We start from the raw sequence: 23,855 nt of genomic DNA on the forward strand, positions 1-23,855 counted from the left end.
TTTCAGTGGTGTGAAGAAGTTCTTAATTGCATGGTGAGTGTAGCTAGCTGTGATCATCAGCTCTTACATGACAGAGGCAGCTGAGTAGTGCTGCTCAGTGTTAACTGCAAAACTCCTTTGTGTGCTATGTTTTAATGCTTAGATATTATAACACTTGTAATGATACACCAGGAAGGAACTATTTGTTCTGGTGAGTTTATCAAAAAAGCTTCTGCAGAAAAAAAATCTCCATGAACTTAAGTCTGTAGCAAAGCCCTACAATAGTGTTGGAGGTGCACAGTCAAAAGCATAGGCACAAAAGCCCTAATTCTACACTGCATCAATGAACACAAAAGTGATGAAGTTAATCTTCCAGAAGAAAAGGAAATCTGCTAAAGAGGTTGTAAGGTGTGAATTTCTGCAACTGAACTATTGACACAAACACTTCTTCTAGCTTCTGAGGAGCTATTTATTTATAATAATTATATTTTATATAGATTTATATATATCTGAGAAACTACATAAACACTTTGACAGTCTTCATACTACAGTTTGAATTGTATTGACATGATTTTTCTTCAGAATGAAACTACATAAGCAGTCACAGAGAGAGACTTCCACATTAACCACTAAAACACTGCTTGAGCTTTTATTACAGGAAGATTTATTTTGTCAGCATAGAGAGTTTACTGCTACACGCTTTGAAATTGTATCAGATTTGCCAAAGTCATCTCTTAAGTCCTAGTACGTTAGAATTGCAGGAGAAATTGAGCTCTTGACAATGGTTGAGACACAAGTAGTGAGATCATCTATGAAAGTTATTTGAATAGATTGTTCCAAGCTGCAAGAATGAATCTTGTATTGCTGCATGTACATATGAACAAAATGGGAAGCTTTCACACAGAACTAAATTGAATATACAAGTTAATTTAAGGTTATTTGGGGGTTGTTTTTTTTTTTGAAATACCATCACAGCTAGGTTGACTAAATATTGGTGGTTTTTATTTTCAACATGTAAGACATGGAAACAATATTTACAGAGCAGAGGCCAAAAGATCCCTTGATGTTGTGGTTTTAACCCCAGCCAGCAACTAAGCATCCTATAGCCTCTGGCTCACTCCCTGTCCCTTCCCCCTACTGTAGGGAAGGGAATTAGAAACAAAATTCATGGGTTGAGATAAAGCACTTAAATAACTGAACCAAAGTAATAATATGGGAAAAAGAGAGAAAGAGAAAACCTGAGAAGCACAAGTGATGCAGAGCACAAGTGCTCATCACCACTCGCTGACTGATGCCCAGCCTGTTCCCCAGCAGCAAATGGCCCCTCCCAGCCAACTTCCCCCCAGTTTAAATACTGGGCATGATGTTATATCCCTTTGCCCAGTTCAGGTCAGGGTACTGGCCCTGATCCCTTGTGGCTTGAGCACCTTCTCACTGGCAGAGCATCAGACACTGAAAAGTCTTTGAGTCAGGGTAAGTACTGCTGAGCAACAACTGAAACATTATTGTGTTATGGACATTATTCTAATATTAATTAAAAAAAACAGCTCTGTATCAGCTACTAGGAAGAAAATTAATTCCCAGCTGAAACCAGAAAAGTATCAGCTGCTTACTCCATACCATTTATGTCATGCCAGATCCCACGCTTCCCAATATACCAGCACCTTTCCCGTCTTTTTATAGATGCACACACAGATACCACTTCCTTAATCTGTAGACAATCCCTGTAGAAGTCTATTGAATTAATTCAGTCTATGACTTTTTGCTTGTACAGTTGTGACTTGTGAGTGTCATGAACAGTCTCTCAGGGCAGGGAAGAGGGTGTCTGGTGTTGGATTGGTGCATGTTGAAGCCAGTTCTGATTCCGTCACTGCTCTGCTTGTCCAGTTACAACAGAGTTCATTCTTAATACAGCAGTTGAAGGGGAGCTGGGTTCACATCCCCAAAGCTGGAGGGGTGGAGACAGGCACCATGAGGTGCCCAGTGCAATTGTGGACATGCAGCTGACGTAGAAGTGCTAATACACAGCATTTCACAGCAATTAACATCAGACAATGCACGGGCTATTCAATGAAATCAATGCACAACCCAGACTTGCCCATCCTTCCATCTTAACAAGTATGCCCAAGTCCTTGAGCAAAAACAATCCCACAGATGAGTTTGCCTTTGCCCAAGGCAGGGATAACCCAGACTGTCTTCTGCAGCACAGTTTTCACGTGAACTACAGGAACTTTATTCTCTTCTACATTAAAAGTTTTGACTGGGGAGGGCCAGCCCATTTGGCAGATCTAGTGCTGACTCACCAGGTGGCCTTTGCCAATGTGCATCCCAATGTTTGAAGGTTGCCCCTGGCCATTGCTTTCAGTGTAGTCTAACAGTCCATTGGATCATGTGGTTTTCTCAGCTGGTTCATGATACAATATACCCACTAAATGCCATGTTCCTTGGCCCAAGCATCTGTGAGTTTTCCAAGTATTTCTAGTTTATTCTGTTGAAAAGGTGTTGCTTGGGTGCCCATGTAAAATCATTCTTCTGAATCACTTGATAAAGAGGGCTTACAATCAGACTAGTTAGGAATATACATTTTCAAAAAACCCACATCTAAGCTTACCTTTTGAAGAAATGGATTAGAATTTCGTCCCATAGGATCAGGAGTAAATTTGGCCCTTCCACTCTGCCTGGGAAACCATCCACTGGAGATGGGAGTAGCAGCTTTCCTGGAAGAACCCCTATCTGGGATTGTTTTCCTTACAATTCATGTCTCTAGGGTCATGGTAGGTCTCCCATCCCAATTCTTCATGCCTCCTCTGTGGTCTCTCAGCTAAGCCCACAGGGTATCCCATGGTGTGAACCTTCCACATCCTCCCTCTTGGGCCAATGCTTACTGTCATTAGCATGGGTCTGTAGAGGTGAGGAACAGAACGTAACGTCTTTGAACTGCTGAATCTCCTGGCACAGTTTATCTGATAGTTTCTTCACAGTTGAGAGAGGAAGAGAGGTCGTCTTCATATTCCCAGAGATGGCAAGCCACCGTATCCACAGATGGTGGTGTGATGTCTTTTCAGATTAACATTGCTATTGGTTTGGTGTATACTCTTGGTACTCTCTACAAACTTCCACCACAAAGGACTTGGTCTGGATCTGTGGGGAACCTTGTATTGTCCAGGTCAAAATAAATCTCTAGCATGGCTAATTCCCTCAAGTATTGGATATCTTTCCACTTGCATGGTGACATGTAATATCATTCTTGTAAGGATACCTTTCCTTCAGGCTTGACAGGAGTCGCTTCCAGAGGCTGGGGACTTGTGTCTCTCCTGCAATCACCTTGTCAATGCTTGCTTTCTTAGAAAGTGATTCCCTCCCTCTAATTCCAACCTGTTAGTCCCATTATCCCAGCATTGGAACAGCTAGGTGGTAGTATGCTCATCAGGACAACAGCTGAAATATTTATGGATATCTTGCAGCTCACTCAGGAGTAAGGATTGAGTGGTTGTCTCTTGTTGGCCTGTTACTGAAGTTTGTGTAGATGCAGTACATGTCAGTGGGGTTTTGGTTGCCACAGATCATTTCCTAACCCTAAAGAAGGCCTGAACCATATGCAACAACACACTGATTGTTACCAAAACGACCAGGTTGGTTCCAAGGGTAGTCACAGGATATGCAGAGTCTTTAAAATTCTCAAATGCTATTGTAATCATCCTGGAGGGGAAGGAAGGTGTTTTTCCCATGGGTTGGCTCTCTGAGGGTAAAAGGCAGTAGATGTAACTGTGGATAGTTTCCAGCAGATGGCTCCCAAAGGACCAGACAGGCTCATGACCAGCCATTCTATCGTTTCACAAGCCAGTATAACATAGAACAACACAGTGATAACCTTAGCCCAGGCCTAGAGCAAATGAATCAATATGATGACCAGCAACTATTGAACCTATACAATGAAGGCTTATAACAAACTTGTTTTAACATGCTCTAGTCAGATCTGGTTTTATCTCAACCTTTTGAGTCCCACATTGGGTGCCTAAAAACGGCCAGCAGCTCAGCCCCATGTGGCTGCTTGCTCACTGTCCCCAGTCCAGCCCAGTGGGAGAACTGGGGAAAAAAAAGTAAAACTGATGAGTTGAGAAAACAACAGTTTAATAATTGAAACAAAGTAAAATAAGATACTACTAATACTAATCATAATAAAAACAACAATAATAGGAATTGTAGTGAAAAGGAGAGAGAGGAATAAAGCCCAAGAAAGGCAAGTGATGCACAACAGTTTCGCACCACCCAATGACTGATGACCAGCCTGTCCCCCAGCAGCAGTTGGCTCCTCCTGGCCAGCTTCCCCAGTTTAAATACTGGGAGTGATGTTCTGGCGTGGAAGCAGTCACCAAGCACCAAGCCTGTTTGAGTTCCAGAAGTGTTTGGACAATGTGACAGGCACATGGTTGTGATTCTTGGGGTGTCCTGTGCAGGGCCAGGAGCTGGACTTCATGATCCTGATGGGTCCCTTCCAACTCAGCTTAGTTGATGATTCTGGGATTCTGTGCATATCCCTTTGGACAACTCAGATCAGCTGTCCCAGCTGTGCCCTGTCCCTGCTTCTTTTGCACCTCCTCACTGGAAGACCATGGGAATCTGAGGACTCCTTGACTTGGAGTAAGCACTACTCAGCAGCAACTAAAACATCAGTGTGTTATCAACTTTATTCTCATATTAAATCCAAAACACAGCTACTATGAAGAAAATGATCCCAGCTGAAACCAGGACATTGATACTTTTGTATAACAAGTAGTAATTTGATGTCCCTCACAGAGGCTGAAATCTTCTAAATAACAAAGGACTTGGTATGCTTGAAATCCTAAATGAAGCAAACAAGGTTACAATAAATAATAGTTCAAAGATTTTAACCAGGTTAATATTAGTGTACATTTCAGAAGAAACTAAGGCACTGAGCTTGACAAGAAATGTGTCTGATGTACTGTTAGTAAATATTCTTTTCTGAGATGGGAGGTCTACAAAATGCACTCCACACAGAAGTAGCAACCTATTCATAAACACAGGTATCAAACAGCTCTGTTCAGAGCATCTGATTTTTAAGTGCAATAACAATGATAAACAGATACCATAGCTCTTCAGAGCTTTATCTTTTTCACTCAGAGCAAACAGTTGGTTTAAGGAAATTTCTTATATACATACTAGGTCAAGAATTAAGCTTATGCAATTTAGTATGTTCTGTTTTGATTAAGAAAATGGGTGGTGTTCAGGGATCTTTTAAGGTTACATCAGTATTACTCATGCTACTTTAACTCCTCTTGTTCTTAAACTCTAGATAGTGATATTAAGTCACTCCTAGTTGAAATTTTACTTAGAACTCTATTCCTTTTGCACCAATCTGAAAAGCTGGAACGATGTAGATGTAGTTAAAGCCCTTTGAGCTGACTCAAGGAAGGGGAGGTGGAAGTAGTAAATTCAGCTTCCATATTTAGTCAAGTCTTTTGACCCACATTATTCTTAGAAGAGTTAGGGCCCAGTCTTTCTCTTACTTCTGTCTTGGACTGTGTCTCAGTTAGTTATTCAATATGTACAAGAAGATGCAAAGTATGGAGCAAAGAGCTGCAGCCTGCGTTGCACGTAAGACCGTGCAATAGGAAGCTGTAAATGCAGATAAAGTGTTGCCAGGTACGGGCACAGCAGGAGTGAGGAGTTTGTGTACATGTGGAAAGACATTACAGATCTAAGGAATTTTGAAGATATCTAAAGCTTTTAAAACATACTAGTGAACACAAAAGACTTGCCTTTTCACTTGTAGATTGATAGTTTGTCTTCTTTCTGTTAACAAAGCAGGAAAGGAATACAGGTTAAAAAGTGACTTTTCTGGTGTTGGGTTTACCCCTTTGGGAGCCTTATAAATGAATGCATTTTTCCAGATTTCCAGCAATCCTCAGGAATTTTTCCCCTACTCTTAGAAAAAACTTACAATAACAAATCCATTGAATGGTTTTAGATATCAGTCATCTCATAAACCACGGCCAAACAGCTTCTCTAGCTTGTCTTTCCAAGTCTTCCAGTTACATTTTTTGCCTACCTCATGGCCAGAACTAAAATAGCTTGGGGAATTCTGACTTGCTACTAAGAAATTTGAGTGAAATAAATCTGTATCAAAGGAACAGACCAGGTACTGTCAGAAAGTTTCTACCAGTTATATTTTTACAATACACTTCCTGAAATAACTTGAAGATATGGATATGAAAGCAGTTCAATTTGGTTCTGATTGTCTTTTGTCTAGTTTGAAGAGGAGACACATGAATAGCTGAGTTAGAAGTGTAAGCTGCAACTATGTAAAAAGACATATCTCTGTGTATTTACCACAGTAATGTAATGATTCACTTTCTGACCAGCACACTGGTTTCTATTAAGGAAACCAGCTAGTGTGTAGGATCAGGTATATCGCAGTGTCAAGAAAGCTATTGCACAAAAATCACATTAGAAAGGCTGTAAAAATCATGTAAATGAGGTTTGCAGTGATTTATGTACTGCTTGCATACTTACTGGGAAGAACTTTCCTCTGAAAAAGAAAGGAAAAAAAAAGAATTAGCACAAGAACAGTTTTCTAAGCTGTTTTAAAGTTCTTTGAAATAGTTATTCCTATAATATTCAGCTCTTCAGTTTCTAGAAGGAGTTTCTGAACCAAATGTCTCTTTTTGGTGTAGTGAGTTTAGGCAGATGAAAGATTAGGTTTCAAGGGTAAATGAAGCTCCAAGTGAACTCTAACGAGCAGCTCTGTAGCCTCTGGTAATTTCAGGCAGCTGACCTTTTCAGATCCCAATGTTTAGCATCTATTGTTGCTGTGCTCAAGCCTATAGGTACCAATGTAAAGGCTACAGAGAGGGTTGCTGGATGTCAAGCTTTATGCAGCAATCCCTAAAAGCAAACTTTTTCCATGACCCAGAGGAAGAAGACAGTTAATTTAGTTTCCCTTTCATCAGAACTTAGTTGGTCAGGCACTGTTGACTAAAGCAGGTTTAATTTTCTTTTGCCTTTCTTAGACACTCCTTATCAAAACTAGGATGGAGAGGTTCCAAGAACCAGAGTCAGGCTCGTTGCTTTCCCTAGGTTGTTGTTTGGTAGCCTTAAGCAACTGCACAAACATCTCCATGTCATTTGCAAAGTACCTTTTGCAGCTGATGTTGGCAGAATAAAAATGTCTGCAAAAAATATTGCTGTTTTAATGCTCTCCAGCTTTAGTACCATGGAGTTAGACCCTTCATGGAAGGGAGGGCATCATCAGAATCATAAAATCATGGAACGGTTTAGGTAGGAAGGGACCTTAAAGATCATCTGGTTCCAACTCCCTGCCATAAGCAGGGACACCTTCCACTAGATCTGGTTCCTCAGGACTCCCTCCAACCTGTCCTTGAACACTTCTAGGGATGGGGCACCCACAGCTTCTCTAGGCAAGAGAGAGTGTCATGGAAACACTGCTAAACAAAGACATTTTTTGACTCAAGGAAGCAGTGATTTTATTCTACTTACTTGCAAAGTAGCCCTTTTTTTGGGCATAGAATACTCCAAGGCCACACAGTACCATCACCAGAGCCACAATTACTACAGCCACAATGATACCGCTTACATTAAGGTCATCTGTAATTATAAAGCAGAAGTCCTATGTTCTAAATTGTAAAAATTTCCACTGGCTGGATTTTTCCCTAATTACCACAGGCATTTTTGTATCTATAGGTGGGCTTTGGCCCAAGATGCATAAGTTAATTAGTAACAGTTAGATGTATTTAAGCAGTAAAAAAGCACTAATGTGCCACAGCCACTTCAAGAGAAGTGCTTGGTACATATCAGCTGCTTAGTTTGGGTCAAAAGTAAGAAAAGAATAAGAAGGGCCAAGGGATACATATTCCTTATCATATCTACCCCAGATAAGTATTACCCAAGTCATATGTCTCTGAGGAAAAACATCTCGACATTTTTGTAAATGTTAAGCAAGTTTTTTCATAGTTAATTTGCTTAATACAACTGAAACAGCTGATGGCAATTGAGTTCCACTTCTAAAGAACTCTTCAAGTGGGTTTTTTTAAACGCAGTGATTTTAAAATTTTTAAATAGCAACGCTTTAAAAATACAACACAATAAAGCTGAGTTGCCTGAAGTTAAACTCTACACCAGGCTACTGAAACATCTGGCCATTTTCATTTTGAAGGCTTGACTTCAACCATGACAAAGACCACACCCATATCCTGATACACTCACTAAGAGCTTCAGACTATCATTCATTTTAGGAAAACCAAAATTATCAAGAAGCAGAAACATTTTCATAGGTATTTGTTATGTTTCCAATTATTTGGATCCCAACTTTAAGCATTTTTTAATATATGGTTGAGATTTTTACCCCACAACCTACCAAATTTTTGTACAATTTAGGCTGACAGCAATTTAGGACTTAGTGCATATTTTCACAAAGTGATTCTATCTCAGTAGCTTGAGGAACATTTGCTCATAATCCACCAAGAATGCATTAAAACCCATGACACAGTGATTTTCAGGTAAGTTCCATGAAAGCACCATATGGAACTTTGCAGTTCCATGTGCTGCTTTACAGAACACTTGGACAGGATCTTCCCTGCAGTAGTTACTAGAATTTGCTACCATTTTTTGGTATGATATCTGCAAGAATCAGTTGTGTATTTTGCAGAAAAACCCCCTCACACATTTTGGGTTATTACAAACTGTTACATTAAGATTTCCCATGAATGAATCCCAAAAGGGAGGCTTTATGTGAAGAAAACACCCCAGTAGACTGGAACACTCTTCTGTAAGCCTTCCACAAAAGCATTTGGAAATATTAAAGTTCTCATATGGCTGATGCTTTTCTGTGAATTCAGTGTTTAGCAATCTAAAAGCTAATTACTGTGATGAGGAACCTATTATTTCTCCTCCCCCCAAATGCCACAATCAAATAAAAATATTTAATTCAATCTGGTCTTAGATTCTTAGTTATACCATGCAATTACATAAATCCTACTGCAAGACTTTCTTCCACCATTATTTTCTTTAACACATACCAACTTGCATTCGCTTCACTGAGCATTTTTGAGATAATCCAATCCCATTGGAGGCTTCACAGAAATACTCTCCAGTGTCATTCTTTGTAACTGTATTAAACAGCTGTTAAGAAAGAGTACAAAACCATTATCAGAACAGGGGAAAAAAATCCTGTAGGATAGAAATTTTGACATGTCAATGTAGATTTGTTTGTTTTAAACAAATGAAACCCAAAAAACCCTGAAGGCAAGTAAGAAATTCTGGTCCATTTCAACCTCTTAACAGCTCCCTAGTCACATTCCCTGGTCCTTCAACTTCTGCTTGTTGCCTAAGAGGTTCCTTTAGATGGACATTTAACTCAGTGGAGTGTATCTACAAGGAAATTAATTTTTAGTGGACCAGAAATTTCCAATAATATCCATGTTTTCAGATATGATCTAATTTCAGAATAGCTGAAATCAAACAGTTTCTTCATTTTATCAAAACAACAACCCCATTAACTGATCCTTCAAAAAACTTGACACATACTGCTTATGATGCATCGTTAACTGAAAATTTTCACAAGTAAAGAGTTTGGGTGGTTTTCAACCCTCCAAAAATGCACTTTGTCTTCTTCCAACAGAGAAATACTAAATGATACTATTTATCAAATACTACTACTGTAAAAATGAAATGAAAATGAGAGTGTAGCAGGAGGACATCTCCCCCTCCTACAGAAGAGCTTATCTGTTACTTGTTAGTTGGTGCAATAACTCAGAGCATCTTGCTCTCACATGAGCCTCACAGGAGCCTTGGTGAAGTAACTCACTCAGGACAGTTTATCTTGTAGTGAATTATTTCATCGCCATGGGATTGATGCTTTCAGCTGACAGTGAACATCTTGCTGTGGAAGCAGATATGGAAAGACAAGCTGGAATTTCTGACTGACATACACTTCACTTTACAAATTATAAAAGCTACACCATATTTTCACAAAGCTGAAATCTTTTGCACATTCCCTGGAAATGTGTGGGGTCTCCCCCCAAAGTCAGGACCCCACTTTGTGGTTTCTCTCCTGGGGGCTGAGTGTAAGGACTCTGTGTAGGCTATCAGTAATTCCGTGGTAAGTTACACTGACTCCTAACCTACACTATTTCCTTGCTAGCTGTAATATAGGTACCTTAATGTCATGCACTGTTTTTTGTAATCTACTAGTAGTTCTTTTATTTTACACTGTGTAATAAATAACTGTTTAAGAACTCTTGTCTGTTACTTTCTGCCAATTCAATAAGTAACTCATTTTATAATAGACGTAACTGTCCACTCTTGAGAACTTGTGAGCCAGAGCAATTTAGGTGCAGGTCACCTAAGTAGAGCTGCTGCAAAAAATCTAAGCCTAAGGCAGGGCTTTTCTAAAGCTCTCACTTGATCTGTAACAAAGAGATGGATAGAAACTGACCTCATGTCAATTCCAGTATTTCTAGTGTTTTAATTGTTAGACTTTTTAACTGTTTCTTTTTAATATATGCCATACTTTGATATTTTCAGAAGTGATTAGTAAGTTTTAGTAGTCCACCTAATTTCCATGATGAGCATTCAGAACATCTGAATGCTTAGTCATACTTCAGTTTTCATGTTTGATTTTGCCCAAGAGTAGTGTTCCTAGAGCAACTCTTTACTTCTGAAAAATCTCAGCTCCCTAAGTAGCATCAAGTTCTTTTGAAGGATCAGCTAATGGGGGAAGAATGACAGAGACAGCCAGCTCTGAAGGAAAATAAAACCCCACACCACAACCCACAAAATAAACTACAACTAAAATGTCCCAACTCATTCCCTGTGACTTCACAGGTCCTGGATGGGAACTTGTAAATGGCACTGGATTGCAGAGATTCTGTACTGCCCTGAGTGCTGCACTCCCCTTGAAGTGTATGAAGCTACTGTTCCAAATTTTAAGGTTCTGTCAAATATATCTATTACCATACCAAAACCTCATTCTCACCTGGCACTAGTTTACCAGCTGACAAGGTAAAATTTGTCATGCATTTCTAGATTCTCAGTTATCACTACTGCAGCCTTGCACCTCACCCACTTTGTGTGTATCATTCAATGTCTATGGCTTGTCACTGGTTTGAGGCAGAACCTCCTTCTACATCTCTCAGCACATTTCAGCATGACATTGACCTCCAACAAAGACCTTGTGAATTTTTGGATTTAGACCCCTGTGCATAATTTTACTGAACAGTAAATTTGGTCTCCTTGATAGCTGTCTATGACAGAGTTGGTTATTACACTTACCAGAGTGCCAGACTTTTTATTCATGGTGTAAGTTATGTTTGCTGCTCTAGCACTGCCTGTTGCTGTCTTCTCCAGCAAGGCAACACCATTCTTGTACCACTGGTACTCAGATGGAGGGGAGCCCTCAGTTTCCTTACAACTCATCTGCACGACCGTTCCTGTCATTGCGGAGCTGGGTACCTCACACACTGGAGTAGTCGGAGCAACTGGACAGTGAAATTGAACTTGTTACACATGTACTTATACTGTCCACATCTGTCAGAGTCTGAAATAGTTCATGCCTCAAACATTGATATAAAGTTTTGCCCATTATAACAATGTATAAAGAAGCTACAACCAAAGAAGCCTCCCTGAAGATACCTGACTGGGACTTTGGACTGAAAGTCAAAGTGCTGAGATTAAATAAAGTGAAAACTCATTCTTCAATCACCTGAAACAAGCAAGTAAACAAGGAAAAGAATGTGAGCCATACCCAGCAGCTGTGCTAAGAATCATCTCAGGCTTGCTTTGGGTGAGGGAGGCTGTCACTGATGGTGGAGACAGGAATGTGACATTTGGAACACAGCGAGGTTCATACAGCAACAGCCAGAGTTTATTGATGTGTGCCCTCTTTGTGAGGGCTTTGAATTTCCTCTTCTTACAGATATTATTGGTCAAAGGTCTTAACTCTGCCCAGCTCACTGGCCAATGATATGGGTGCATTCCTGGTTCAAAGGGATTGGCTGGGGTACCCTTGTTTGAACTTGAATTCAGCCTATCAACTTAAAACCTGGGGCCTTATTTACTCCTTATTCTCTAACAAGCTAGGCTGGTTGAGTTGGTATCTGCTATGGCCTAATTATCTGTGCAGCCATAGACCAGCTATAGCTGTCACAGTAGCCCACTGACCCATTTGCTGGGAGCAGGTTTGCACAGATTTTCCCCCCAGCCGAGGTGGGGGAGGAAGTTTTGGTGTGTTGTAACCTCTGCTCAGGGGCAGGGAACCCATCCTCCCTTACACAAATTGGCTATGGAATCCCCAGCCTTGGGAAGGCCACATCCACGGGACATTCACGTGAGAGAGGCAGCTGAGGGGGTGCCTTAATCCATCAAAGGCTCCCTAAAGTGCTCCCCAGCGTCATTGCTGAAGCCTTGCACCTCAGGACTGCACGTGATGCAGCAAACCCAGAGTCTGTTGTAAGCGACAGTGGCAAACTCCCCCTGCCTCCCAAGGGAGGTGTCTGGGTTTTCCTACCTAGCCTGAGTATATATTAACCAATCAGATTCTTCTTCACCACCAAGAAGACCAGCTGGAGAGGATCAGTGAAACATCATTGGGATCCATGGAGTGATGGTATTTTCCTTATTCTGTCCCTGTTACTCTCTGTCCCTCCCACCTATTTCTTATTTCTCTCTCTCTCCTTCTCTCATATATTTACTATTAAATAAACTCCATACTATTGTCACTGGCATTTGGTCTCGTTTGCACCTTGATTTGGGCAGGGGCATTTCTAAGAACTTTACTAATGGGATCATGAGAACATGAGAGCAGGCTGACAGTCATTGTGAGGAGCTGAGCACTTGATAACTACTACATCAATGAAATGAAGTGTAGGAGAAGGGCTGGAAGGCACAACCCTGCTACTGAGAGCACAGTAAAATTTATGAGTTGCTAAAAATGAAAGAGGTGGTTACTGCCAGCCTCCCCCCACCATATGCTGTGTCATCCTCTCTCCAATCTGTTCACTTTCATCCAACCCCAGAGAGTTTGTTTCACTTTGTTTCTTGTATGCAACCCCTTGTTCACAGACAGAGATGGGATAACTTGGAATCTGTAGTTCAGCAATTGGCCCCTTCCCTACCCTAGTATTTAAAAACAGAAGTGAAGAAGAGGAAAAAAGAGTTTTTGTATTAAAAGGAATAAATTTTTGAGAGGTGAATGTCAGAAAGATTCACCGAGACACTGGCAGTCATCACAGGCACTTTATAAACCCCAGTCTGAGGACCAAAACCAATTGGTTACTACATGCTAGTTTAAATTAAAAATGAACATTCACCCACACAGATGCAGGAGAACTGTTTGTTCCTTCACCCATGAAGATGAACATCTCTTTTTTGATTTTTAATACGTGAACAGAAAAGAAACTTAATTTTTTATTTTTTGGTACTTAACATTATATAGAAGAAAAGTAATGGTGAAGAGGCACCCGTGGAACATTAAAAGAACAACTGATACCTTAACTAGTATTGATTGTTTTTTCTTGGTTGATTTTAAGATAAAAAGCAGAAATAAAGAAAACCAAATGAAATACTAATTCGCATTAACTTTCAAAAAGGTTTGTAAGCAACACATATCTCCCCCCACTCTTTCTCCTTTGACCTTGAAGACTTCAACTTTAAATTAAGAAGCCACATTTAAAACAGGAAAGCTGTTGAGAAAGTAGAAGAAATTGGGGTTACCTCATTGTTGATGCTAATCAGAAGTTCATGCATTTATCATCTTTTATGAAGAACTTAAAAACTTTATGCATAATTTTGAATGATCAATTATTATTAGTTTTAATAGGAAAAATATAGAATCTACAAAAGCAAGTATTCTCTTTTGTCCCTGTATAGGTAAAAAAGGAAAACTACTGGCCTCTACCACTCATCCAGTGCAACAAATACCAAACCCAAGGTGAGAACAATGTGCTCAGTATTCACTTTTCCATAAATTCCTTAACTGGGAAAGAAAACAAAGACCCACAAAGAACAAGTGCTCCCCAGTAGGCACCACCATCTCTCCTGTAAATAAAGTCCACTCATTGCCAGCTCTCAGGCTGGCATTGCACAAAAACTCTCTCCTTCCAAAACCAGGACGAGACTGTAGCATCTTGGAACGAACTTCTGCTTATGAATATTTGATAAGTGTTGACAGATGCTGACTTTCCAGTGCCAAACACCATAATCATCTTAGCCAGATTCTCAGTCACTGAGCGGCTTCAGTTTTGAGAACTGAAACTCACTTTGATTTAATAAAACCGTAGTTATGTCCCTTTCTAATGCAAGTGTGACTTTTGCCAAGCTGTTTTGTGATGTTGTAGAATGTTCAAGTGTGTTTATAAACCCAGCCCGAAGAAGACCCAAAAACCCAGCAGCCACACACTGAGTGGGCAACCCTACCTTCAACATCCCAACACCCCATCATCCAGTTTCATTAAAAAGCCTAAGTAGTAAAGTTTGTACCCAATACTGTGAGAGTAATAGTAGCCTCTCCCAGGCGTTGCCCCTCTTCACTCTCGGCACTGATTTCACAGCGGTAAGTCCCAGAATCCCTTCTAGTCACGTTCCTAATTCGGATTCCTGTATTCAGCATCTCTGCTCGGCCTCGAAGATCACCTTCAGGGAGAACAGACAGAGAGGTTTCTGCTCTTTGCTTTTAGAATCATAGAATCACAGAGTGGTTTGGATTGGAAGGGACCTTGAAGACCATCTCGTTCCATCCCCACTGCCATGGGCAGCGGCACCTTCCACTAGAACAGGTTGTTCCGAGCTCCGTCCAACCTGGTCTGGAACATTTCCAGGGATGGGGCAGCCACAGCTTCTCTGGCAAGCCTGTGCCAGGGCCTCACCATCCTCACAGGGAAGAACTTCCTTTGTATATTTCCTCTGCATATCTAACCTAAATTTCCCCTCTTTCAGTCTGAAGCAAATATCTATGGCTCATTGGCTTATAATCATGTACAATTTATTGATATTTTACGTCATATTGTACATGAAACTATTGCTCATTTGTTCAGTGTTAGTTACCTATCAGCAAAGAGCAATATGTAATCCCCTTCTGAAAACAATATGAACCTTCCATTTAGTCAAAAAACCCACCCTCAATTCAAAAAACCTCCATCTGCCATACATTATCCACTTCAAATATGGAATGCATTTTTCTGCAGGTGTTTCAAGAAAATATGTATGGCAGTAGTGAGGTGACTGAAAGACATCCCTTTCCACTAGAGACATGGCAATCACGAACTTAATTACCTTAAAGAAAAAGTTGTGAGTGAGACCACAGCAGAGTATTTGACATTTTAACTTGGCAAGAAAAACTTGATGGATTTAGCAAAAATACTGCCATCAGACTTTTAACAATAAAGAAGTTTTTGTAATTGTGCAGCTTATTATGAAAGTTACATGCACACACAGAAGCATGAGTTCCAGTGTTTCTCTAAATTAAATATATGCAGAAAAAAACCCAAGTTCATCAAGATCAACACATCTGCAAGCTCTACTAACTAACAAAATCTCTGTACTTCTATTTTACTTCTCAACCTTCATTTATTGTGTTCAATGTAACAGAGACCCATATGCTCTCCAACACACAAAGCTTAAGTAAGTCCTTTTCAAAACATACAAAGAGAAATTCTTCTTCTGAAAAGAATACAAATAATTTATAATATACAGCTGAGTTTATATTTTATGTATATAAAAATGCTGAATTATTCATATCTAAGCCTCCTGCTTTACAGGAGGCTTCAGAAACCTCTTTTTAGGATAGGAGTGCAGAGCCTGCAGTAGTTAGGGGAATTTACATCCGCATGTAATTTCATTGTTGAAAAATCACAAGAAATCTGTAGTACCATTTTTTTTTAGTCTTTAATTTTAATCTATTTAACTTAATTAAAAGGTAACTAATAATTGATGATTTTAGAAAGAAATGCCTTTTTTTTTCCCCAGAGAAGGATTCTCTTTCTCAAAACAACAGCTCTTCTATATGAACAGTTAAGAGCCTTCTTGTTCAGTCTTATTCTTGGTGTTGTTCCCCAAGAAAGAGTCAATAGCTATGCTAGAGAATGACATGTTAAACCATCCCTTTGCAGTACTGTACCTGTAAATTCACTATCGTAGTAGACAAATGAGACTCCTTGAGATTGGATTTTCTTCCACTCTATTCTTAAACTCATCCCTTTCGAAAATTTGTGTTTGCAACTAAGAATAGCCTCTATAGAGAAGAAAAAAAAAAATAAAGACAAAAGGGAAAATTAGAGATTTTAGTATTGTGTTGATATACATTCAGGCTCCATAAAATTCATGTTCATCCTTCAAAAGAACTTGTACAGTCAGCAATGGCCAGATCTACTTCTCAAAGTGATGCTTCTCCAGATTTACACAAACACAGTGGGGAAAAAGAAACCAGTAATTTTCTTATACTTCAGTGACTTTTGGGTCAAACTTCAGATGCTGGGGATTCCCATGCTGGATAGGGTTTATTACTTTCCCCATCTAACATGGGAATATCTACTTTATCAATTACATTTTTTATTACTACCCTCATTTTAGTTTAAACAATTCTGTGCAGATCATCCCTAAAAAGGGGGACTCTGGCTTTGTTGTAAACATATTTTTTGAGTTACCATTCTGAATTCAGTATCAATAGCTTTTCGGTTTAAATGTATAATTTAATGGAGATGAAAAATATTGCAGTAAGATGGTTAAAGAAACAAATGCAATATAGACCTTGCTACCTGTAAGCTAATTTTCCAATACAGGCCACAATATCCAGAGCAAAAGCCTTTATAGTTTTGACAAGGCCTGTCTAGCTTTCATAATGCCAACACACACTGCTCAAACATAATCAACCATCATGCTCCTTTCCAGTCTAAACAAATGAGGCTGGAAGGTAATTAGGAGCTACAGACAGATCTACTTCCTTGCCCTTCAGAATCTGATTTCCTAGGTCTGCTCTGAAAAGAAAAACCCAGACTGGTAGCCTTGGTGATACCTCACAGGGGAAAAAAATATCCAGACTTGAAAGAAAAATTGAGGCAGGAGGGTGTTCCTTGCCAGAAACATGTTACACGTGCACTGGCTGTTTTGAAAAAACATACTGTGCACTCAGGAAGTCTGAGGTTCCTGACTTCAGGTTGAGTGTATGGGTGGAGGCTTCCTGAATCTTAAGATTTGCTAGTTTCCTTCCCACTTTGTTTTTTGTATCCTTCTAACAAAGAAAAACCATCATTCAAGCTCAGCTTGCTTTTGCTACTGGCCTAGTGTCAGCTGGCTTGTCAAATGAGCTGGTCTCTCTTAGCTGACACAGAGACAGCTCAGCTGAAGTGTTCTCAGCTGAACAAGTCACCTCTGTCTCAAATGAGCTGCCCCTTTCTTGCATCCCACATGTTTTTGTTTCAGAAAAAAACCCTAGCACTGATGCCCACCCACTAATCTTATTCAGAGAAAAGGAATGCATGGAAGAAAGGGAGTGTGCACAGAACAGAGAGATAATAAAATTGTCCCTAGTTATAGCTCCCCTCTGCCACTTTTTTTCCCATAATAATGGAGTCAGTGAGAGGTATTTTCCAGACTTGCATTAAAGTAGGTCCACAGGATACTGTGCATCAGCACTGGTACTGCTAGGCCTGCAAAAGCCCTCTGGAATCTTGGAGAGATCTGCACAATATTTAATTTGGATTTACATCTGGTCTGGAGGCTATCATTGGTGATAGAATTATAGAATATCTCAAGTTGGAAGGAATGCCAAGAATGAGTAAGCCCAAGCCCCTGCTCCTTGCAGAAATACCTAAAACAAAACCATGACTAGGAGTGTCACCTAGATGCTCCTTGAGCTTGGTACCATGACCACTCCCCTGGGGAGCCTGTCCCAGTGCCTGACCATCCTCCTCTACAGTCAGAGGAGTTAGAGGAGAAAAGGAAAATGCATTTCAGACCAGCTGCACTCAGTGGAATAGCTGTCTGTTGGCCCTGCCATCTCTTAGTGCTGCTACACATGGAGAACTTGGCTTGGCATCTGGGCTGTGCTAAACTGATTCCATTCAATGTACAAATAACAAAAGAAAAAATGCAGGCCATATACCATATAAAAAGACAGAACCTAATCAAGCTGTAATATTAGCTGAAGCATTTCTCTCTGGTTTTGGCTGCCTTGAGCTCTAAATGCATTCTGTCAAGAGAAGAATACTTAACAGAAGTCCAGATGACAGTTTTAGAGACCTCTAAAATATTTGATTATTACCTCAAAATGCTAAATAAGGTTTAAAGCTCAGAGAACAGTTTTTTTGATCCCAAATTCCCACCTCTCTCCACTCCAACCAAATACAAAAAACAAACCCCCATAACCCACAAACCTCACACTACACTACTTTCTCATCTACCCAGCAAAGAGGTTTTCCTCTTTGCCTCTGTAAGTTCTCCACCACATTTTTGGATGTAATTTGCTGTTTTATATATGACACACATATATATATATATATATATACATATATAACTCTGTAAATAGCCATTACAGCTACTGACAAGTAAAAATAGCCATTACATTATTGTTACTTATAATTAACTAACTTATATCTGTTCTTTCTAGTCCTTCACTTTTCTGTCTTGTTATTTATAAAGATATTTAATATTTCTCCTTTCCATCAGCTCCCATAATACTGTATGGAAGGAAAGCAGGCAGAAGTTACAGGACTGACAAACAAGTCATAGAACCACAGAACAGGTGAGGTTGGAGAGGATCTCTGGCAAGCACCTAGGTCAACCCCACCTTGAGTAAGAGAAAATGGGGACAAGACCAAGATAACACAGAATCAGTGGAGAGAGTAGGCACAAGACCCCTCAGGAAAGAGGAAGAAAACCTCAGTAGCTGCACAGCTTCTGTATACACAGTTTGCATATATTGTGTATATATTAAAAATTATCACAACATTGCTGGGCTGTATACATACTGTACCTTTAAACTCCTCTGCTTTTACATTTTTGTTATCTGTTTCAATGGAGATTCCAGACACATCAGGATCTGCAAAAAAAGACAATTCAGCAATAAACATTTGTGATTTCACACAAAGCATATTGCTTGTGCTTTGCCAGCTTGTGCTTTGCCATTTTTGAGACCTCCTCACACTGTACAAGTTAGACATTCACTACAAGAAAGCGTACAAACAATGAGCTAGACCAGGGCTGGCCTTGAACAGTTCATCTTTTTTCTCCAGGTTCTGGCATGTGTAAAATATAATTAATTCTTTTTTACAATGCCATAATGATATTAACATGTAAGAAGTTCTATATAACCAGTAAACATTTTATGCTATGGTAATGTCTGTTTATAACTGGGGAGACATCTATTAATCCATAAGTGTATTTTCCATAACATTCTTATTACAAGGCATGCATATTTTCTGAAGAATACCACTTACAGTTTCTACAGGGTAAAAGTACAGTAATTGGCAATTATCTCAAATTCTTCTTGAAATGGGAAGGAAGATAATGAAGATTTATTAATTCAAAGAAAGAAAAAATCTCCATACACTCTTGGATATCTTATTGTTGGGGGAACTGCAGGGGGTTCTTCTAAAACAGATGGCTGAGGATGGAATTATGTGAAACAAGGCAAGTATTCTATCTGAGAACCATTTATTGGTAGTGAAAAGGATGTTGCCCTATTAAGGAAGAATAGAAAAGACAGAAAATGAACAAGAAGGAAGAAGAATGGGCAGAGAAAGAGAGAGGGGGCAACTGGGAGGAAAAAATGGGTGTCAGCAGCAGAACCTCAGAGTGGGCTGTGGATATCCAGCTGGCAGGAGGTGTGGGCACATGTCCCGTTGGGAGAAGCCTTTGCAGCTCCTGGAGCAAAGGCACAGCTCCTGCACAAACAGGCAGCCAGACATGAGGTGAGCAGGCACTGGAGCAGGAGGGGCAGAACCCTGGGCAGGGTCATGGTGCAGACCACGGCGACAGGCTAGGTCAGCGACGCAGAGCTGGAAGCAGGTGGCTCAGGTGGGCACAAGGCAGGCAGGGAGATGAAGCAGGTAGGGCATGGGGCAGGAATGCAGGTAGGCAGGACAGCTGGAGCACATGAGGGAGACCAAGTGGTAGGGCTGGACACAGAAAGTGGTCAGCAAGTGTCCAGCCAGGGAGGGGAACAGCAAGAGAGTGAGGGTAAGGAAGGGCCAGTGAAGGCAAAAACAGTGGCAAAAGAACCAGCTAGTCAGGGCTAAATGATGAAAAGCTCCGAAGCTTGTGGCACAGTTACTTTTATACCCTCTGGCTCCTCCCAAGGTCTGCAATGCTGAGAGGAGATCATTGGCCCAGTCCAACATTCCACTGCAGCCCAATGTCCTTTCACCATCTAATTGCAGAACCTCTCTGGAGGTCAGTGTCCTTGGTGGCCTCCTACTGACTGCCCATTGTATGTGAGATATGAGATGGCTGCCAGGCAAAGGCTCCTGGGAGACAGGGCTTTCCATCTTCTCCTAGCTGCCTCCTGCTGGTAGTGAAAGATTTTAAAATCATAGAAAATTCGGGGAGCTAGAAAGAAAGTTAGGCTTAGTAGGCCCTGGGAAAATGTCAAGGGTAGGCCCTCGGAAATGTCAGGCCTTGTGTTTGCTAAATCATGTGAAACTGCACCTCTGTAATCAATATATGATAAATGATATGATTGTTAGATGCGATGATTACTTAATAATTAGATGTAATTATTTAATCATAAGAAGAGTCATGAGAAACTATGTTTGAGGGTTTGAGGGAGATCACGAGAAATCCATGCTTGGATGAAATTATTGTATACAATAGAACAATGTAAATTTAATAATTAATATGTAAGTTATATAACGATAGAATACAAAACACGTTCAGCTTGAAACCATATTGGAGTCAGATTTGGATCTGCGCAGCACTGACACTCAGAGCTCTTAAATAAAAGCACCTGCATATAATCATTCCATGGTTATGTGTTCCTGAATGCTAACACTGCAAGTAGCACTTGCACAGCCCCTCTCCACACACCTCTGGTAATTTCAAACAATATTGAGACAGAACTCAAAATCTAACTGATTCCTCACACTCATGCGTTGGGAACACTGAATAATCCAGAAAGAACAAGTGAAATAACCACTAGACCTACACCAACCCCCACCTAGCTACCAGGAGTTGGGCACAGGTATTAGAATTAATCCACGTCAGGTTAGCAAGTGCTTAACAACTGAACACAGTTCTTTACACAGGGCTACTTTTTTTTTTTTTTTTTTTTCCCCAAAAGCATCTCAAGTTCTCTTGGTTTAGTACTAGTTTTGAAGACAGCACAGACACTCCTAATGCAGTCTATTTCCTCTGTCTGCATCAGCCAGCTGAACAATTGCTACAGTGGGTATGGACAAGAACTGAGAACCTGTTTCCATCAATGTTTAGAAAGTTGACTTGGTTAAAAATAATCTTCTTTTGACTGACAGAAACCAGGAAAATAGCAAGATTAGATGTTCTTAAGCACACAAGACCCCCTTCGTCCATCCCTAAATTTTAAATTTCTCTTTCCCCTGCTTAATGGGGGAAGAGTTGCACACACCCCAGCCGAGCAGATGAATATCTAGTCTTGACCTGAAGACACAAACAAATTAACAATCTCTTGATTCTTATGGCTTTCTTTTAACAGATGATTACTTTTGTTGAAGTTAGTGCCTCACTAATGCCCTGAGTGAGTCCATTTGGGCTTTCAGTGCTCAAAGATTTGTTTCTAAGATATCATCATAGAATCTCAGAATGGTTTGTGTTGGAAGGGATCTTTAAAGGTCATCTAGTTCAAGCTCCCTGCAAATGACCAGGAACATCTTCAACATGAGTAGGTTGCTCAGAGCCCTGTCCAGCCTGACCCTGAGTATTTCCAGGGATGGGGCATCCACTCTGTCTTCGGGTGATGTGTGTGTCAGTGTTTCACCACTCTCATTGTAAAACCTTTCTTCCTTACATCTAGTCTGAATCAACCCTCTTTTAGTTTAAGCCAGTACCCCTTGTCCTAACCCACAACAGGCCCTACTAAGAAGTTTGTCTGCATCTTTCTTATAGGTCTCCTGTAAGTGCTGAAAGGCTGCAATGAGGTGTTCCCAGAGCCTTCTCTTTCACAGGGTGAACAACCCAAATTTTCTCAGACTATTTTCACAGGAGGCATGCCATATCCCCATGATCATTTTAGTGGCCCTCTGGACTGGCTCCAACAGGTCCATGTGCTTTCTATGCTGGGAGCCCAGAGCTGGATGCAGCACTTCAGGTGGGGTCTCACCAGAGTCAGGCAGAGGGACAGAATCCCTCTCTTCCCTGGTGCCCATGGGGCTTTAGAGGCAGCCCAGCACACAGGGGGTTCCTGGGCTCCCAGTGCAGCCTCTCACCCACCAGCACCCCCAAGTCCTTCTTGCAGGGCTGCTCTGTTCATCCCCCAGCCTCGACTGATACCAGAGGTTGGCCTCACCCAGGTGGAGCACCTTGAACTCAGTCTTTTTAAACCTCATGACATTCCCACAGGCCACTTCTGGAGCTATCCAGGTCCTTCTGGATGACAATCAAATCCTTCAAGTGCAGCAACAGCACCACTCATCTTGGTGTCATTAGCAAATCTACTGAGGGTGCACTCGATCCCTTTGTCTATGTCAATAATGAAGACATTAAACAGCACTGATCCCATACACCAGAGTACCCTATCACAGCTTTCTTCTCAGTTAAAGATCATTCCTTACAGTTTAACTCCAACACAACACAGGGAATTGAATCTTCATTCATTCTGTTCCTATGGCCTTTTTCCTCTTTAATTTTCTAGATTTTTTTTCAGCATCCTTTAAAAATACAAATTACAGTTCTACAGGTATCTATAACCATTGCCTCTGAGCCATGGAGAAACACTCAGAAATGGTATCTGAGGCCCTGGCACTGTAGCAAGAAGTTCATTCACTGTACATTGTGGTGGCTTGACCTTGGGTGGCTGCTGGACACCCACACAGCTGCTCTCTTACTCCTCCTCCTCAACATGACCAGGGAGAAAATAAGATTAAAAAGCTCATGGGTCAATAGAAAGACAGGAAGTCAGGGAGTTTAGTTAGCAGTTACCATCACAGGCAAAACAGACTAAATTTAGGAAAAAAGAATTAAATTTACTGCCAGTTTAAAACAGAGTAAATGCAGTAGTTGTGGGAATGTGCTCTTCTCTGCTGCTCCCTCCTCTGCATGCTCTCCCCTACTCCAGCATGGGCTGCTTTCTATAGGTCACAGTTACTACCAGGAGCCTGCTCCAACATGGATTCTCTATGGTGCTTTCCTGCTATATCACATCCCCTTCCAAGTGCATGTCCAACAATTCTTGTGTCTAAAAGAACACAGCCTCACCTCACAGTGTAAAGTGAACTTTCACGTGTGCACATGACCAAAAGATCCAAATTGGGTATAGCTATCCTGTCTGCAATATGTTTCAATTTTATCCACTTTATGTTACCCCAAAAGTTATAATCAGAAGTTTATAATATGAAATAAATAAGACATGAAGAATTCTAGCAATGACATTTATGTACTCTGAGAATACTGAAATAGCAAAAAAATATTTGCACTACAAATAGCACTTAGAAATTTTTCCATCCCTCCAAGAAAGAAAACTTTCCTACTGAACTTTAAAGAAAGTAATTTTAAAAATCCTCTGTATAAGCCCCCTCACACCCTGTTGAAACCAGAGCAGGAAACCATTTCTCCAGCTCCTCCCAAAGCAATCATTTCTCCTGCAAGTCCATACATTGCCCAGCTCCTTATTTTTTGTTCAGGCTGGGTCTAGAATAGCCTGGAATCAGTAAGTAATT

At 40.5% G+C, this 23,855-nt stretch overlaps 1 protein-coding gene across 1 annotated transcript in view; it reads right to left on the reverse strand.

Moving 5' to 3' along the window:
* Positions 1-4,093: 4,093 nt before the first annotated feature.
* The window catches only part of JAM2 (junctional adhesion molecule 2), a 36,982-nt gene continuing 17,220 nt past the window's right edge, over positions 4,094-23,855 (reverse strand). Inside the window, exons 2-10 of the mRNA XM_054655071.2 lie at positions 18,983-19,048; positions 16,130-16,243; positions 14,494-14,646; positions 11,290-11,495; positions 9,036-9,138; positions 7,498-7,605; positions 6,514-6,529; positions 5,760-5,793; positions 4,094-4,822 (exon numbers count right to left, since the gene is read on the reverse strand). Of these exons, the coding sequence (XP_054511046.1) occupies positions 4,790-4,822; positions 5,760-5,793; positions 6,514-6,529; positions 7,498-7,605; positions 9,036-9,138; positions 11,290-11,495; positions 14,494-14,646; positions 16,130-16,243; positions 18,983-19,048 (833 nt within the window). The 3' untranslated portion in view covers positions 4,094-4,789. The remainder of the gene's footprint in view (positions 4,823-5,759; positions 5,794-6,513; positions 6,530-7,497; positions 7,606-9,035; positions 9,139-11,289; positions 11,496-14,493; positions 14,647-16,129; positions 16,244-18,982; positions 19,049-23,855) is intronic.

This window comes from Agelaius phoeniceus, chromosome 2 (assembly GCF_051311805.1).
Source record: "Agelaius phoeniceus isolate bAgePho1 chromosome 2, bAgePho1.hap1, whole genome shotgun sequence".
Lineage (NCBI taxonomy): Eukaryota > Metazoa > Chordata > Aves > Passeriformes > Icteridae > Agelaius > Agelaius phoeniceus.